The sequence below is a fragment of the Lytechinus pictus genome, chromosome 4, assembly GCF_037042905.1.
Source record: "Lytechinus pictus isolate F3 Inbred chromosome 4, Lp3.0, whole genome shotgun sequence".
Taxonomy (NCBI): Eukaryota; Metazoa; Echinodermata; class Echinoidea; order Temnopleuroida; family Toxopneustidae; genus Lytechinus; species Lytechinus pictus.
In genome coordinates, this window is record NC_087248.1 from 27,019,126 (window position 1) to 27,039,674 (window position 20,549).

A 20,549-nucleotide genomic window follows, 5' to 3' on the forward strand; every position below is an offset into this window, starting at 1 on the left:
AGTTTATGATCGAAGCGAATTAATAATAAGTCTAACTTCTCCAAAATAAACAGGGTTCCAAAAGAACTGATCAAAATTAATAAGGGCATTGCACAAATTCCACTCTATAATACTGAACAATATTTGTAAACAGGCAAGCTTCAATAATCTTTACAAAGCACATGTATGTCAATAATTAAGAGATTGATCCAATCACAGAGAGATCATCAAAATGGTTTCAGAATCCAAAGTATAACAGAAAGGCAAAACAAAGACCAATGAAAATTAGATGGATTTCACAAATTTCCCGGTTTATCACACACGTCATTCACAAAGAAGCTGCAAGAAGTTGAAATCACAATTTCAAATGACTGGAACAATCACACAACCACTCTCAGATCTTCCGGAGGGTGTCCCGGTAGGCGGGGGATAATCTGAACGCGGATTTGTGTGCGGGTAGGTGCGCAATCGCAACATTTTTCACGCAATCAAATGGGGATATCAGCCAAATTTAACGTACTGTGCCCGTTGTTAAGGGGCAGATCATGGGGCAACGGTCAGAAATATTGTAAACTATGTCCGTTGCCCTTCGTAACCACTTTAGTTTGTTGTTTTGCAGGCATCTTTCTCCTCGAGTATCACGAATGTGTCGTCTACCAACGTATCAATCCCATAGCCAAGGCTAAGTCTAATCTATGAAGTGTTATATATAAGAATTGTAAGAGCAATTACATTCATTTGTTTAGTGATTTCCTCTTTTCATAGCATAGAATGATTAAGAATATTCCAGAATGTCTCAGTAAAGCTTTGTTACACATGAGTTATCTTTGTTATTTCTGGAATGTCCAAAGACAATAGACTGCTAGTAGCAGTGAAAAGAACAATAGGATTAGCTATGTTGTTTACATTGTTAATTTAAGGAATCTTGGCCAACCGACTTGGATTTTATTTGAATTATAATCAGAACTGACACGTCAAGAGATGTAAGATAAATATTGTTTATGTTTTGCTTGATGTATAACATATTTCCTGTAATAAAGAAAAGGAAATCAAATTTAAAACTAAATTTTCGTTGTTATTTGTTGCAGTATCGTGACAGAAGCGAGAGCAGTGGTCTCAAACACTTTCATATAGATATTAAACATGAATTGCAGAGTTTTTTTAATAAGCATGCAATCGCTAATTCTTATTCATTCGGAATGTTTGGTCATGTAGCTTGTCATAAACTTACCTCCTTATTTGGAAATAGAGAAGCATCAAATTCTGGGGTTGATTCACTGCGATAAATTTGGGATTCCACTGAATCATTTCCCTGCGGCGGTTGTTGTTCTCCATCACGTCCATGTATCTGCTCATCATAATGAACAACAAAAAGCACATCAATTTGTTTCTCATAATTTTTTCATCGGTAGTTTGGGACTCATTGTAAACGAGCATAATGGATCCAAGTAATTTTTAATCTATATGAATGATATAATCAATGCTTCACCCCTTACTTACTTATGTTCTTTTCGCAGATGATACCAAATGTATTTCTTTCACACAGTATCTTAGACACGCTTGCAGCAGTACTCAATGATGAATTAAATAAATTGTCCATGTGGTTTAAATCAAATAAACTCTCCTTAAACATTAACAAAACAAATTTAATGTACTTAAAACACATCAATTCTAAGCATACAGTGTGTCCCACAAAAAACGAAACCAAGATTTATCGATGATTTATCATAACTTAATCACAAATACAATAGATAAATGACCTACCATTTTAAAGCTTTAAATCTCCTCTTTCATTTGAAATTACTAAGATTATTTCTCATTCACGCATGAGTGAGCAAAAACAATTTGAAAAGGGGATACCAAAAAGTCACTTGGCGGGCTGCATCTGGGTTTTAAAAAGAAAACCACATTTCTAAAAAGTTCAATATCTGCCGTTTAATTTGATACCTCAATTAAAAAAATGGTCAAGAAATAACAAAGTTCTGGTTATTTGAAATAAGGCTTGAATTTCAATAATTTCATAAAATGAAGAGGTTTTACAGGCTAACGTTCAAACTCACTTGACATTCCGTTTTGTTGACGATCAACCATGCATTAAGTCTTTTGTTACTGTGCGATAACTTCTGTGGGAAACCGGTGAAAACATGTTTATTTAATGAAATTATGGAAGTACAAGCATTGTTTCGAGGGATCATAACTTTTTTACTTCTTGACCATTTTCTGTGATTTATACCATGGTCACATTTACTCTACGGCGGCCGTACGGCGAGTCGAAAACAGCCGTTTTATTCATTATTATACAAACCACCTCTATGTAGCTCGTACATAAAATGTGAAAACGGCTGTTTTTGACTCGCCGTAAGGCCGCCGTAGAGCAAATGTGACCAAGGTATAAGGTATCAAATAAAAGAGCAGATATTGAACTTTTTAGTCATGTGATTTTCTTTTTGAAATCCGGTTCCCCCGCCAAATCAGTTTTTTACAACCTTTCTTCGAATTGTTTTTGCTCACTCATGCATGAATGACGAATAATCTAAGTAATACCGGATGAAAGAGGAAATTCTAAGCTTTACATTGGTAGGTCATTTGTCTATTCTATTTATGATTAAGTTATGATAAATCATCGGTTTCGGATTCGTTTTTTCCGGGACGCGCTGTATATTTCGTGGCTCCATTAACATTGATAACATCCATCTTGCTGAAAAACAAGAAACAAAATTCTTAGGCGTATTAATTGACTTTAATTTAACTTGTAATAGCCACATTCGTTATATTAGCACAGAGGTATTGGCATACTATTCAAACTGAAATATTGTCTTTCCAAAGATCACTATTTATGCTTTACAATTCTTTTATTTTGTCACATATATCATATTGCAACATATTGTGGGGGTATTGCAACAAAACAAAAATAGACTCAATTCTACGCCTCCAAAAGAAAGCACTCCGCATTTGCTCCCACTCGCAATTTTTAGCACATACTGATCGTATTTTTCGGAACCTGAAAACATTAAACATTCATGACATTCATACTTTCCAAACTGTCATTTTCATGTACAAGTTCTCAACTAAATCTATACCTACACCCTTTCAAGATATTTTTGTTTACAACAGCAACATTCATTCATATCCTACACGCCACTCATCCAATATCCACCTCACAAACCCGATAACAATATTAGCACATAAAACGATCAGACACCACGGCCCAGACATCTGGAATGATTTGCCCAATGATATTAAACTCACTGCATCTATCTTTTCTTTTAAAGCTCCATTGAAAAAAAAATATTTTATCGAAGTATTCTTAAATATCACACCTGTAGGTTCACCCACTTGCACACACACGCACACTTCATTTCTTCATTTTTCTTCTTTCTCATTTTCTGAAGATTTGTGACGTAAGATTTTCTTCCAGACCTACACCTATAGAATAATTGGTTTCCATGTAGCCCCTTTCCCCCTTTGGCTGCTATTACTCAAGCATTTATTTTGCTTATATAGTTTGCCACTAAATTTGTTTTTTCACTACTTTGTCTTTTACTATAAATATGTCACATTACAATGTACTTTCATGTCATACTCCGATTATGTTTATGTATTGTAATTTTATTTTGACTTTACAATAAATGCAGAAACTCCTGCAAAAAAAAGAAAAGTCACTTACAAAAATATACAAGCATTATGATGCAAATATCAGAAATCGCCCTGAAAAAAAAGCGTAGATGGAGATTTCAGGTTTCATGCCACCAAAGTAACAATTATGTATGTTTTAAGTGTTACTGTAATATTTTTCAATATTTTCGTATTGTCTCACTTTTACATGTTTTTTAATGTTCACGGACTTGCTGAAAAGCAGTCTGTTATTACTGAATGTAAGTTTTATCGTGATTAACTATATACAAAATACAAGTCGGATCTGTATCCGTTGATTGATTTCTCTGAATTAACCGAGTAAAACATTTTCATTCCATACTAGGACATCATAGATCTGTAATGATCAGGGCCTCACACAGCAGGAGGCAGTTGACCCCCCCCCCCCCCAGGCGGCGGAGCAGAGGATTATCGTTTGTGTTTGGGGGGGACGCAACTTGCGTCCCCCCCAACACAAAATATAATCCTCTGCTCCGCCGCCAATGCCCCCCCCCCCGCAAGTCTGAAAACCTAAATTTTTTATTGAAAATTTTCACTGATTCACCAAAAGTATGTACAAAATCCTTCAATTTCATTTAAACAAATGCAACAACAAAAAACCTCGCCTCGATGACAGCCTCGGTCGCTTCGCTCCCTCGCCTTCGTATTTCTTTAAAAATGTTTACACGTCCTGCCCAGAAAAAAAATACGTACGACCTGACATGGACGGACTTGAGATGAGAATAGGATACATGCAATTTCACCAAAAGGACACTAACATATATTAATTACACAACCGATCATTTTTAAAGGCTATACAAAATCATTCATTCCTTTCTTTCATTCATTCCTCTTCTTCCTTTCATGTGGTAAAGGCACTAAGCCTATTTACCAAAGCATTGTCCAGCATCCACATTCACAAGGCCTATCATGTGTGCAGACATTATGTGTTGATCTTAGGGATCATGTCCACCCCCCCCCAAAAAAAAAAAAATAGATAAATAAATAAATCACTACCCCCAATATAGAGGTAAGATTCTAAAAGTAAACAGAGGGGAGGATAGGAATATATGAATAAAATTCAGAGCCATGGTGCAGTCGCTAGCTTCGCTAGGTCACAAATATTACACAACATACACAATGTGATATTTAGGGTATTATAGAGGAAAGATGACATCTTAACTCTAGTTGTACGCCTGTTTGTATCGCTACTAATATACCATTAATCCACATACTGTACTTACTCGTTTTTGCGGTGCATTTGAGCCAGAATCATCATTTTTACGCAATGATTCATCGGGTTTTACCAACGGAACACTTTGAGCACCTTCGGGATCGTCATGGGAACCAGACGAATTCATTTTGTTTCCCTATAGTGAAAAGCAGAACAATTACATGCAAGACGTACCATGTGTGAAGACTATGTGCATGTTGATCGATCCTTGGGATGTGAAGGGCCTATAAAACACCCCCATCCCCCTAATTCATTGCCCCATTATAGTAATAAGCTCCTAAAAGTACAAAGAAGCGAAGAAAGGAATAAAGTAACAATTAAGAGCCATGGTGCAGTCGCTCGCTTTGCTCGCTCACCAAAGATTCAGATACACAATAATACATCGAAATGAGAAAAGGGAGATGGTTTGCACTCTAATCCGAATTTATATTATGGTACCACGGGGTCATTCTATCAATACTTTTCGTCCGACATGTTGTCAGATCTGAAAACTTCCTTGATGTTGATTGGATGAGAAGCACCCCTGGAGAAGCACTAATCATAATAGTTACTGCCAGGATACGAAAACTGGACTCGTAGGACAAAATATCCGACAAGTCCATTCAGGAAACGCTCCTTGACATACTTTGTAGCATCCTATAGCTATGATAGCCAGTGTGGGATTTAGCCGTTTCAGTCTTATACACTGAATTATCTTAAAACATTATGCCAGTTGATTGTAGTCCTAAGCCGGATCCACAATGAGCTGTGCCTTTATTCGAGCATCCACTGTCATATTCCATTACAAAACCGCAAACGCCAAATTGGTCACCCAGACGGTTAACTGCCGATCCGTCTTTTGCCAACTCATAAACTCGTCACCTGGTCTACCTTCATTTATTAGTAGTCTATAAATGATATTCCGTCCATCAACATTTCGTGTAACAGCCATTTGGTCCAATAAGCATTTGGTTCAATAATCACTTCGTCTCATCACCATTTCGCCTTATTACCAGTTAGTCTAATATTATTATTTTTTTTTATTCATTTCGCCCAATTTACACTTAGACCCAACAGACCTGATGGCACATAGACTAAATGGCTATTGGATCAACTGGTTATTAGACGAAATGGTGTGTGGACGAAATGGCAATTAGACCATGTGGATAGTGGACGGACTAATGTTAGACCACATGATAGTAGACGAGTTGGGAATTGAACGAATAGGCATTAGCCCAATCTGAAATAAACCACCATGATGGTCAAGATCAGTACAACAGCTGCCATGGTCACATTGGTATTAAGTGACAATTCGGTCAATGCACGTTTTATCAGCGTCACAAGAAACATTTAGCAAATTGAGTATCCGAATATAAAAACGACCAAAGTACAATTTTCGGCGACATTGCGCCACTATGTGTTAATTGTTTGTGATTCGTATGGCGTCCCATACTTTATGGTTGACTCGGTCACGGTAATAAACTACCTTCACCCCTAACCTGAGATCGTCCGGGTTTTCCTTTATTTATGTAATGGCGTGGTGGCAGCGGTGGGATTACGGCAGTGCGAGCAAACATAAACGGTTTAAACCACCTATCACGACAACGGATTTGTCGACCGACTGGCTGCAAGAAAACGCATAAAGTCCATCGCAAAAGAAATCAATGGTGAGTACGAAATTCCGTAGCTGCCACCACGCCATTATGTATTTATGTAATGGCGTGGTGGCACCGTCGGGATCTGAACCTAGACCATTCGACTCAGTGTTATTCCAGGCACCTAGGGAACTTTATCCAATCCGTGGGACCGGGCGCTCGAATGTAACTTTTTCGTGATAATGTCAGGTTAGCTCTTTTTCTTAGGTGAATCGTAGTCCCACATACTTCTGAAGATGTATGGATTTGCGTCAACGCAGCGATGCGCCATTGCCGTGACCGGGCCCATTTTTGGTGATGCGTCGAAGAGGCGGCGCGCTCCAGCCCCCCATTTTCCTGCTGTCGTGCAGGGGCAGCAGGAGAGTAATTGCTTCGTACAAGTAGAGGTACGAAGTGGTTGTACCATTAATATGGTGAGCAAATCAGTTGTTGATCATTGTGATATTGAATTTGATGTTGTTGATTATGACAGTGTTGATTTTTCCGAGTCTGATGCTGATGATAACATTCCTTCGGTTGGGGGATTCCCCATTCCCAGGTCGAGTGTGATTGGCAGTAGTTCTTTTGTGCTATCTTACGAGGATTATAATCTATGGTTTGATGGTTTAGTGATTGCAGATGATGCATTTGTAGGTCTAGGTCTCCGAGGTGACATCCTCGTCGGTGCACCGTTCATGGAGCACAACGATGTGATTGTTAGGCCTTCCAAAGGTTTAATAACATTCGGTGACTTTGGACTTGAGTTCATTTACCATGATTTCAATGAACACCAGCCTACAGATCTCACACAACCACATCATACATACCGTAGCTTAGTACAACACACACATGAGAGAAAGCCGGATAGTCCAACAGTTTGCCTTGATGACAAGACTGAGAAGAAGATTAAATGTGCAATTGTTGATACATGTACATCCAATGCATGCCTGGTGAGCGAAGTGTTCTCCCATTGTGACATGACTGTGAGTGAACATGAGTGTGGTGCACCCCTCAGTATCAGTAACCATGGTTACTATGATTCTGGATATGAGAGTGAAGGAAACACCTGTCATGAGTGTGAAGGTGACATGATAAGTGATACTGATAACATTTCACATGAAAATGAAGGTGACACGATGGGTGATGATAACATCTCACACAAGAATGAAGATGACACAATGAGTGATGATAACAGCTTACATGAGTCTGAAGGTGACATGATGAGTGATGATCACACCTTACATGAGAACGAAGATAACATGATGAGTGGTGATAACATCTTACATGAGAGTGAAGGTGATACAATGAATGATGATAACATCTTACGCGAGAGTGAAGGTGACACAGTGAATTATGACATCTTACATGAGTTTGGAGGTGACATGGTGAGTGATGATAACATCTTACCCGAGAATGAAGGTGACACGATGAGTGATGATAACATCTTACCTGAGAGTGAAGGTGTCACAGTGATTGATGACAACATCTTACAGGAGAATGAAGATGACATGAGTGATAATCACATCTTACATGAGAATGAAGGTGACATGAGTGAAAGTGACATGATATGTCATAACATCTTACTTGAGAGTGCTGGTGAAATGATACGTCACAACATCTCTCAGGAAACCATGAATGTAGATGAAAGTGAGGTTGATCCATCAGTTGATCTCAATAACATGTCTAAACATGGGTACAACAATGTCAAAATCTTACAAGGTATAACTAATGACATCATACCTAACACTGAACATGATCTCTCAGACACGTATCATGAGGTCTATTGCAAACCAAATTGTGTTGCAAGTACACTCCATGCCTATGAACTCCCTGATACAGTTATAGATGTTTACAGCTATCCTGTTGCGGTTGGATTCTTGGCTGTGTATTGTCGGTTTGCTTGCAGGTTCCAAGAGGAACATGTAAATGTTCCAGGTCCTCCGGTCTTTATTACTGAGCATAGCTCTGTGCCTGTTAGTTCGTCATGTGTCGATGGTGTTGAGCACTCTGATGTTGTGTATTTCCCTGACAGTTACTCGCAAGCCAATCTTAGAACAGATCGTTGCACGCCTAAGCGTTCGGATACTACATACGATATCGATAGGACCATAGCCGATTCGAATCGCGACAGTCGTACCAAACACGCTCCGGATTCCGATTCGTCTCGCAGTGCTACATCATATCGCAGCTACTATGCTCGTCGCAAACGAGCATTCGAGTCGTACTGTCGTAACCATGTTGTTGATCGTACACGAACAACAGGTCTCTTCGCGGTCAACACACCGGTCGTTGAATCGTATCATGGTAGCTCGAACGGATGTAAACTCTCTGACAACTCCATAGCCGCTTTGAGTACTTACAAAGAGTACTCCAGCATTGACTGTTCGTATGGGACATCTCCAGAGATGCATAGCCGACGTGACCCCGTCACTACTAGGTCCGTGTCGTTGTCCATAGATCGCGACTCGCACGCCTCTCGTGTCGTTGAGCCCGTGTGCTCAGTTCCCGGCATTCGTTATCATGATAACTATGCCACGCTTAAGCCGACATATCCTCCTGATGCCAATGTTCCTGCTTCAACTACTGACCCCATTCGTGGTAGCTATCTTGATCCATTTGGTCCATGTTCGGGAGATACAGATCTTCACTGTACTAGACAGCCTTTAGTTGAGTACAATGGCAAGTCCGATCTTGTGATGGGCGTTCATTCATTGCCTTCTCCGGTGACTAGCCACATGGTCACTCTTAATGACAGAACCTATGATTTTCATCGGCAGGCCTCTTTCACTGGTCATTCTATGCTAGAACTTGGCCTGTCTTCCTTGCCTGGTCCTACCTGCTGTGACGCCTACCTTACCTGGAGTCTTACCCCTTGGAACCGTGGACCCGACCGCCCTCACTAGAAGCCGGATTGGATCCTTTGTCCGAGAGAACTCTGGCTGCCCTTCCCCATGCAGGTCCAGGTCATCTCGTATCCAATAGACATTCAGGAATCTTCCATGTTTATCGTTGGCCTCACCTTGTTGAAGAGCCCCTTCCCCACATTCTACTGGACTTTGACCCCACTTGATTGATGCCTATACTAGGCAGCCAAAAGGACTGATACTTTGTCATCTGGACTTTGATGATTTGGACTTTGTTTTCCACAAGTTATAACCTTGAATTTTTAACTTTTGTTTCCCAGTTATTTTGCTTTTACATGTCTCGCTCATTAATTATCTTATTTTTATATTTTTGGTTTCTGTTTGATGATCATTTGTGATATGTGACTTATTGCTGATGTTTGTTGGTTACATTTAGTGTGTGTTCATGTGGGTTTGCATTACCTTGGTTGTGAGGTTGGTGCGTTTGTTACTTCTTGGTTGCACTTGCGAATGAAAGGTTGTGTAATTGCTGATGTCTTGTTTTAATGGACGCACTTGTTTGTTGGTTGCGTCTATCTCTTGTATTTTTTATAACGATGATACCATTGTTTTTTTTTAATCATGGTTTTTTTACTGAGAATATAATTGATAGGATTGCCTTTTTTCTCTGCCTTTATTACCCAATGCCTTTGTTATACTCTTGCATTTATGACATGACTTTGATGATGTTATCTGGTGATGGTGTTGACAGTGCCTGTTATCCTTTTCATATGCAGCATTTTACATGTTTTCTAGCATAGTGCCCTCTTTGCGGAGTGTAGTGATTAATTTCGTTTAGACACAGTATAATTATATTGATTGCTTTTCTCCAGTCAGTTCCCTGAAGTCAGCAGTTATTTTCTGCCTGGTTAATTATGTTTGTTCCTATCTTACTTTGTGTCCCCTTTTTGGAACGCGTATATTTGTTTTTGATTTTTTCTTTATTTTTTAAGTGGATTGATATTTGATCGTATGGAAATTGTTTATCATATGTTTTTAAGTATTGCTACAGGCTTTTTTATACATGTATACATGCTAGCTTGTGTAGAGTGTGCAGATCTCTTCTTTTTGGGAAGAAGGAGAGAAATGGTGACTTAAAGTATATTTTGATTGTTGAGTTGCTTATACATGTATTTATCTTTTGTTTGAAATCTAGGCGTATATGCATTTTGTTAAACGAATAACATGCTTGTTGATATTGTTTGTGCACCTTGTTACTTGGCATATTAGTTTATGTAGTATGTCTTATTGAAATTTTGAATTGAAAACTGTTTAAGTTGTAATAGTGTAAAAGTTTTAGCCAGGTATAGAGTTTAGGTATGTTACCATGTATTGCCTATCAATGTGCATTTTCAGTTGTCAGTTGAAAGATATTTATGTCACAAGAGGCTATTCCATTAGCAGGTGTTTTAAGTTACATTTTAAAGATGATAGTTCAGTTGGTACTTGTTGAAGGAAAAGTAAGATTGAAATGATTGTTGTTAAGTAAATGCCTGTTTTGTCATTGAGGTGTAGAGCTGTATTATGTTTTAATTCGACAGTTAGCTGTCAGTAGACATTTTTGGATTTGCTTGTATAAATGTATACAATCTTAAATAATCACGGGAAGGAGAAAAAGTGGTCACGCCACTATGTGTTAATTGTTTGTGATTCGTATGGCGTCCCATACTTTATGGTTGACTCGGTCACGGTAATAAACTACCTTCACCCCTAACCTGAGATCGTCCGGGTTTTCCTTTATTTATGTAATGGCGTTGAGTTAAATATGGGAAATAGTTCCTCACACAATGACTCATCTAGTGTGTAAAAGATAAAATGGGCTTTTCTTGCATTCATTCATATCATAGCGTCCTCTCTCATTATTTTTACTACTTTCTACAGAAGTATATCATGTATATAAATATAAGAATGACCAAAGTCCATATGATTCTAAAACCGACCCAAGCGCACCAGACAAAAGGCCCCGCCCACACACACAGGTATCGTGAATATTAATGTTCATACAAAATGCACAATTAAGTTTGTTTTATGATGTTGTCAGATGTCTTTTGGCCAAATATACTTTAATTGCCTAAATTTAAAAATATCATTTTTTCGCTTTCCTCGAAATTACCTCTTATGGACTTGGACCTTCTTTATAATCACATACTCAATTGCTAATGCCCTGACTTGTTGTAACTATTATGCCAGTTTACTAGATGTGCATACCCCCCCCCCCCCCCCGGGGGGGGGCAGTCAAATATATTGTTGTACACATGCATGACCAAAAAAAAAATTGGACGCGGGCCGCGCGAGCACTCGTTAAGGGTATCAAAAACACCGATTTTCACAAAAAAAGGGTGGTTTTGAAAGACTGGTCAATGGTCAATCCCGGGGTCAAACGTATTCAGGGAAGGGTTTTTTTTTTTCAGAGCTTCTTTTTAAGACTAGCCAAACGTGTTTAGGGTATAATTTTCCCCCAAGATTTTCCCCGGGGCTTTTTCCTCGTCGTTTCTGAAATGTGTTCGGGCCCGAGACAAAACTTGTTTAGGGTTCATATTCTGGCGACAACTTGTTTTTGGGGCCAAAATGTGTAAATGAAGCCAGCGAAAAAAAAATTGTTAAGGGGGGTTAGGCATACATTTATAATACTTATTTTGCACACAGAGAAAAACTCGTTTAGGGGTGTTTGGAAATAATTTGGTCACGCATGTTTGCAGCAATACATTTGACCCCCCCCCCCCGCGATATTTTCATTGCGTTTTCAGTATCACGGTTCCCATACATTATAGCAAAACTTTTGAAAATAACTGATTCCACCATCTATTAAAATTAACTTACTCGTCTTTTACCTGCAGCCATACATCTTCCGTTAATGCACTCTACAAATGAAGAAATGTATGAAACAAAATCAATAATAAAGATAATTAGAACTGTTATGATTACAATGATAATAATATGAGATAAACTATAATCTAAAATATAGTACATGAATGGCCCAGGCTTGAAAAAGTGTAGTGGATAATTATCTTCCCATTTTTGAGAGAAATAAAGCACCGATGGTAGTATTTTAACAGATGATTAATCATCCCCGTTAATAATATTAATATAAACGCCTGTTTTGTGTATTTCTTTCATATCCTTTCATAATCTTTCATAAGATTGGACGATAAATCTCTATAATACTAAATTTGAGCAGGAAGAAATAAACGTATAAGAAAATTAATCTAGGTTCTAGCTGAGATGATACTGCGCCTTTTGAAGTGTTCATTCCTTTTTTAATCAGATGCCGGGATCATGCCAATCGAATTTTACTTGTAAATTCGATTGGGATTCTCATCTTTATTTTACATGTATTTTGCTTGACATAATATTATTATACATTTCAATATGATTTTGGGGGAAATATTTCCGATTGTTCAAGTTAATGTGGTCCTTATGAACCAAATTGATTTCCATGCTAAGATGCGCATCGCTTTTATATTTGAATGATAGGCCAGTTGTCTATTTTATTCTTAAAAATAACAATTCAAGTTCCAAATTCATTGATAAAAATCCAAACACATTGGATCATTCTCAATTTTACTGACAATTACAGTAAAACACAATCTTAAAAATCAATTACATAAATAAATATGAAATATATATATATAGAGAGAGAGATAGAAATATGGTGAGCAGCTTACATATAAAAGTTATGAACCATTTAAAATACTTAGGTCGCATACTTGACATATTAAGGTGAACAATTTTCCACATTTAACCTTAAAACATATTCAGTACATCTGTATCAATAATTGGCTTCTTATAACATATTTTAGATCAAATGTTTTTTCTTTTTCTTTTTTGAAAGTTTCTTTGCACGATTTTTTTTGTGTCAATTATACTAAGCTCAAATTAAATTAGATATAATTTAATAAAACAGACAACCAAAAAAGGGGACAGTTATCGCGGGTGGGTGGAGTCAGAGCCTGTAGTGCAGGACCCTACCCCATCCCTAAATAAAATAAAGGTTACAAAGGACAAATCTTTTTCCATTTTAAGATTCGAGAATAAAAAGAAGTATATAGCGTAGTAATTCTAAATCGATTATAGTACTGGTTGACTCTCTTCCGATATAGTAATTCAAAATATGAAAACGTTGATGATAAATATATAAAGAGGAAAAATGACGTAGTATAGTTTGGCAATGTGACATTTAAAGAAAGACTGATATCGTTGGAAGCTTGGAGAGATTGCAGAAGGTTTAGTTTTTATCTCCTATCCCTATTCATGCTTACAAAAATAAATACGGATAAAGCCGGTTTAGATACAATAGTGTGGTCGAGGCCATGTATTGTTTAAAAAAATATGTCCCCAAAATTATATTGTGTCTAATCCGGCTGGGTCCTGATGTCCTCGGTCCTTACCTTGTATACGTGAACGCTCACGATAGATGATAACCATGATTGGGATAACGACGATTGGGATTAAAATCAATAGAGATAATAATTTTAATCTATCTTCATTTTTAGCCAGTGGAGCTGTTGTCTTCTCAGAAGTATTATATGGAACACTGGAAGTGGTTGAAGGAATCTCTTGATCTGAAAATATGAATATTAGAGCAATGCCACGATTACAAGACGTAAGTAGAAACGGTACTTGAAATATCGATAATAATGAAATTGGAGGTGCCGTGGCCAAGTGGTCTAAGGCGCCTGGCTATACATAGAAAGTCCGGGGTTCGATTCCCGGCCGTGGCACCTATGCCCGTGAGCAAGGTATTTAATCTACAATGCTCTTTATCCTGCTTTCAAATAAAAAAATGAATTGAGTCCACAGTCACCATCTTGATTAGCGCAAGTAGTTGCTTATTACAACTGAAAATGTTAGAAACATCAATGTTTTCAAATACTTCCTTCAATTTCAAGCCATGTGAAACCTAAAATTTAAAGACTTTTTGGTGTCACCTAAGGATATTCTGACGTGACCGGGAAATCCATTTTTGGCGCATGTGATGTCACCTTTTATTTAAATAAAAATGCATAATTCGAAATATTGAATGCTCATAGGCCTCCACTAGCCACATTCACCATTTTAATGCGTAGTAGAAGTGTAGTAAAAGTAGAAGTATTTTTCGTTCAAACAATAGAGTGTTTAGTGATGCTTGACCAAATAAATCTAATTCAGATATATTGGCAAAGCAAGTAGTACTTTTAAGTGACTTGAAGTGTTTGTGGATAATTCCCTCTCAAACAATCATGGAAATTGATTCATAATAATAAGAACTCTCAACTCCTTCTTACTGCAAGGAACTACGAATAATCTCTTTTTTTCTTGGCAATTGGGGTCTCGTTCCTATAAACATCACTAGGCCTACCATGTTTATTTAATGTTTGTCGGAAAAATTGTAAATGTTTGTACAATGAAAATAAATAGTACCCTGATGAATGGAAATGCACAAATGTCTTACCCATTTATAAAAAAGGTGACACTTCACATTTAAGTAACTATCGCCCAATTTCAATTCTCCCCACGATAAGCAAAATAATTGAAAGACTTGCCCATCAACAATTCTACGATTGTCTCACCAAAAAGTCAATCTTGAGTAAAGTACAATTCGGTTTCCGACCGGGTCACTCAACCGCAGCCGCTTTAGCTTCAATGACGGATCACTGGTCTAAAGCAATAGACAATGGTCAGCTTGTGTGCGCTGTTTTTATTGATCTTAGACGTGCGTTTGACCATGAAGCTATCTCTTAATAGCTCTATGGTTTGACTCTGTTATTGCACGAATGTACTGCTAAATAAGCACCAGCGTATTGGCTGTTCCGATAAAACACTTAAATGGTTTAACTCGTATCTCAACATGAGATTGCAATGTGTTCAATATAACAAATCTATTTCTGAGAAAGAAAGTGTGTCTATCGGAGTATCACAAGGATCCATATTAGGTCGGCTACTCTTTCTAGTACTTACATGTATTAACGACCTGCCGAATGTAATAAAGAATGGTCAAGTTACAATGTATGCCGACGACATAACATTATTTTTATTAGGATCCGATATAGATATGAAATTGGCTTTACAAGAAGATGTAAATGCTTTAAACCAATGGTTAGAATTAAATAAGTTAATTCTCAATGTTGAAAAGACAAATATGATGATTCTGGGATCAAGACAAAGAATGAACAAATATAATAATTCAGATTCAGATATTTCTATCACGTTTGATGGTAAAGTAATAAATAAGGTTCACTCTAGTGTTTAGGTGTCACAATAGACGATAAACTTCTTTGGCATGATCATGTAGAACACGTTAGTAAAAAAGTATGTGCTGCTCTCGCCATACTGAAAAGGGCTAATCCATTCATTGATGTTACCACTGCAAAACTAATCTATAACTGTTTAATCCAAAGTCAAATTGACTATTGTTGTGAGGTATGGGGTTTAAGATTTATCACACAAACAAATCAAATAATAAAACTTCAGAAACATGCTGCCAGAATAATACTCAAAGCAAACGTCCTCACCCCGTCTGATCAGTTATTTAAAAAACTTGAATGGTTCTCCTATCCCCAAAGAGTAATGTATTTTCGATGTATATTTATATTTAAGAGCTTAAATAATTTATCTTCCAACTTTTTTTATGAAAATTTTAAATTAGTATCCGAAAGACATAACGTAAATACAAGATCCGCCTCCAATCTACAACTCGATGTCCCAAAATGCAATACTGAATACTACAAATGCTCATTCATTATTTCCTCAATATCAATGTTCAATTCCTCGCCCCTTCATTTAAAAAACCCTATCCACCCTCTCTATTTTTAAAAAAGAACTCAAATCATATATAATGTCCAGCAAATGTTAAAATGTCAATGATACCTGTGCCACAAATATTTTAATGACTTAATTTTGCATGCCTTTCTGTGTTCTAATATGTATGATTTATATAATGTTTTTCCCTTGTTTTACCTTGTATGTTTTACCAATTGTATATACATGTCTTGTTTTTATGCTTTTAGGGCCCCTTTTGATACCAGCTTTTGCTGAAAGGGCACCCTATTGAAATATTGTTTAATAAATAAATAAATTAAAAAAATTGGACCAACTGGCTATTAGACGGAATGGCATAAGACTAAATGAAAGTAGACCATGTGGTGAGTAGATGAACTGAAGATAGACCAAATGGTAGTAGACGAGCTTGCAATCGGACGAATTGGCATTAGACGAATTGAAAATAAACAGCTAGATTCCACTTACTATACTAAACTGTACCATCTATTGTAAAAATCGAGCTTACAATTAATCGCTAGCCTTTGTGTAACGGGACTCTGTTTGCGTCCCTGAGGTTTGAGAAAGGTCGCTAATGTAACCTTTGACCCCTTTCTTTAACAACATATTATTTATATACAACTTTTACCAATTTATACCTAACCAACGTTTACAAAATGTACATGGAATCGTTGCTGGTTCACATTTGCCATTTGCTCGGTCGTCATGTATCAACACCCCCCCCCCCTCCGCCATACTTTACATAGATCGATGCCTCTGCTAACCTGTGGCATACACCTGTAGGTATACGTCGTCGCCCATGATATTGGACTGGATGGTTCTACTCGTCGAAACTTCACAGTGGTACATCCCGCTATCTGACACCTTCAGTTTCTTGATGAGGAAGCACTTAGCACAACTAATAGTGCTCTCATATCGGGTGTCGTTGGCAACGTTATCTGGGGTACCAGTTCCCATGTCGAGCGAGTAGATCGTTTCATTTTTCCTTCGCCAGTACACCCATTGCCACTTCTCTGTGATACCACTTTTGATGGAACATTCCAGGGTTACATTCCCTCCTGTAGGGACGCGTATCTCTGTTCCAAGAGGCAATTGTAATGAATACATTTATGAAAGTGACAGTTAAAAACCTTATTGGAATAAAAAAAGACAAATAATACAAATAATGGAAAAAATGAAAAGTAACAAAATGCAACGAAGCCAGTTTCATGCATATTTACAGCTTACCAGCTTTGTATCTTTTTTTTTTTTTTACAAACGTTCCAACTCGCAAACAGCAAAAATAGGTACCATTGTGCATTGGGATTCTGTTACATCAACTTATGTGGATTCATCTGTGATTACATGTGATTTCCTATTTTCCAGTTCACAAATCAAAATATTCTTATACGATTTGCAAAAAGAAATGTCTTTGGAATTATTCAGTGCTTAAATCAACGTTAACATAACATTTTTGTGATTACTTTTATTCTGTTCGTCTACTTCTTATTTGGCCATAACTGATATGTCAGGTGAATATGTGACTCATTTCAAATCAGGGTAAAAAGGCAAGCAAATGAAACTTTACCAAAAAATAATTTCTACAGCTAGGTTTCATCAATATTGGCAGGATGTGCTCGAAATGTTGTTTTCTGTGTTTATTGTCCTTACAACGTCAACTTCGTAATTTGGAAAACAATTGAATTGATCAGTCTTCTCTAAAATACCAACGCATGTTATCTCAACTTCAACCATCATGACTTCAACCAAAGTGGATGATATCATGATAACTCAGGTGGTTATGATATAATAGAATGCACCGTTTAATAGTCTAAACAAAAAATCTCAGCTCGCGTTCCGCACTCATATATTTTGCTCGTTATCTAAGAAAGTGTTTAAATTGTCGAGTCTTTCAAGTAAAAATTCAAGTTAAATTAGGTTCCCATCCTGTTCATGATTACCTAAAGTGATTAGAATGTCCCGTTTCAAGATATAAATCTCAAAGGAATCTTAGATCACGCTCCGCACTCGTGTAATCTGTTCTTTATTAAAAACGTGCTCAGCTGTCCAGTTTTCAGACTGAATTATTGATAAAAATAAAACATATCTCGCGTATCGCGCTCGCAATAGTTGGATACTTGTCGTGTTCATGATTTTAAAAAAGTGTTTAGAACGTCCAGCTTTCGGGTCAGACGGTCAAAGGTTTCGAGCTCGCGCTTCGCATTTGAATCTATCTTTTCATGTGCCATTTAAAAACAACCCTTTACAGGTCCCTTTTCAGATCAGTATAAAAAAGGGGATCTTGTTGCAAAAAACAATTATGGGTATCCTTTTCATGGTTACAAAAAGTGCTTAGAATCTCTCGCTTCTAAGCCTCAATATCAAAATAATTCGCACTCTACTTTTATTGTTATCATATTTGATGAGATAGACCTACTTATCCCTTTTTATGATGCCTACAAGTAGGCCTGGAAATGTCGTTCTTTCAGGTCGGGATATCTTCAGCCTGCACTTTGGGGCTCGCCTGATAGGCATGATAAGAAGATTATGAAGACAAATATGCCTAGAATGCCCCGTTTCTATGTATGAATTTAAAAAAATAAGCGCGATCCATATCATTTTGCACTTTTTGTCCTGTTCAATAATGCTTAAAATAGTCTCTAAACATGTTTTTGTATTGTCCTTTCACAGAATGATCGGAATATTAAAGATTTTCAGATCGCGCTTTACTGATTACGTTCTTATAATTTTTTCAGGAAGATTCCCATCCTTTGGGCTTTCATGGTGATAAAATGTGCTTAGAATTCTTCGATTCCAGGTCAAAATCTGAAAAGCTAAAAAAATTCGAGCTCGTATTGTTTAACATGGACCACAGAGGATTCTTCTATTGTTACTGGGGGTGCTGAGCATTTTCACAACACCCCCAGTAACAATAGATAATCCTCCTTGGATAGGTCCATATTGTTTACTGCGATACACATCCTATTCTTCAAATAAAAGCGCTTGCAATGTGCATTTTCAAATTGGAATATTAAAGGAGAATGAAACCTTTGGAACAAGATAGCTTGTGTGAAAACAGAAAAATCAAAGAAACAGATCAAATAAAGTTTGAGAAAATTTGACAAATAATGAGAAAGTAATGAGCATTTGAATATTGCAATGGAGATCCTCACTTTGGCAATGCAACAAGGATGTGTGATGTCACATGTGAACAGCTTTCCCTTTGATGGACTATAAAATACCCTCAAAATGTTCCTTTTCTTATTGTGATAGAAATTCTTTATCCATGATGTATCTTTTAATAATCTATTTTACATGCCCTCCTCTATAAATAACACAAGATCTACTAATAGATGTGATAAAAGAGGCAAATTAAGTGAAATATATAACAAAGTAATGGGGAGACTTGTTCACAAGTGACGTACATCACACATCTTTGTGGCATTGTCAATTTGAGGATCTCCATAGCATCAGTGATCGCAACATTCGAATGCTCATAACTTTCTCATTATTTGTCCGATTTTTCTCAAACTTCAGTTGATCTGTTTCTTTGATATTTTTCTGTTTTCACACAAGCTATCTTGTTCCAAATGTTTCATTCTCCTTTTACCATTTTAGCTTGTGCTTACATATTTAATTTAGGAAGATACCTATCCTTATTATAATTACGAAATGTAATAGAGTGCCCTGATTGTTAGGTCTTAATTTAAAAAAAACAGCCCACTTTTTGCGCTTGCATCAAATTTTCAGTTACGTATCTTTCTTGTTCATGATTAAAAACAGTACTTTGTTAGAATGTTTAGATTTGAAATCGGAATATCAAACATTTTCAGCTTTCTCTTTTCTCATTTTTTGATAGCTGAGATATGGAAAATCTTCATGAGTCACGGCGAGCAGTCCCTTATACTTCAGGCCAGCTAGTATAAAAAAATATTTTTAAACATCAGCTCGCCCTTCTTCCTCGCATTAATCAGAATTGATTAGTTAGGGACGCATCTTCTTCTTGATCACAAACGTTTATCAGAATATTCAATTTTCAGGACAAAATGCCTGAGATGCCGGAAATCGTTTGGTGCTTCGTTATACTTTATGAGAGAGAGAAAACCCCCAGAAATGCACTTTATCATGAATATAGTCAAATATGCTCAAAATACAAGATCCTTCCAGCATGTTCAAGCAGTAGTTGCATACTCTTACTTAAAATATAATTGTTTACAATGACAAATCATTGAAATAGCGATTATACCTGGACTTTTGCTTAGGACCCTCACTTGCATTGTAGTCAAAACTGCGAATGTAGCGATGATATTGAGGTTCATGGTGAATTCCTGCGAGAAATGAAACAAAAAGATAGCGCATCGTTGTTTAATCGTGATCTTACGAAGTGAGGGTTATGTGTGCAGTAAGGCCGAGCACTTTCATTTAAATCTCATTGTATGGATTCAATGTTTT

The 20,549-nt window shown here is 37.0% G+C and overlaps 1 protein-coding gene across 1 annotated transcript; it reads right to left on the reverse strand.

Annotated features, from left to right (window-relative positions):
• Positions 1-579: 579 nt before the first annotated feature.
• On the reverse strand, positions 580-20,419 carry LOC135153837 (uncharacterized). Its single transcript, XM_064098010.1, has 7 exons — positions 20,344-20,419; positions 16,883-17,194; positions 13,751-13,924; positions 12,183-12,223; positions 4,857-4,982; positions 1,211-1,327; positions 580-672 (listed from the first exon to the last, which is right to left on the reverse strand). The coding sequence occupies exons 1-7, from the start codon at positions 20,414-20,416 to the stop codon at positions 580-582; spliced, it is 936 nt and encodes a 311-aa protein (XP_063954080.1). The 5' UTR covers positions 20,417-20,419.
• Positions 20,420-20,549: the final 130 nt, after the last annotated feature.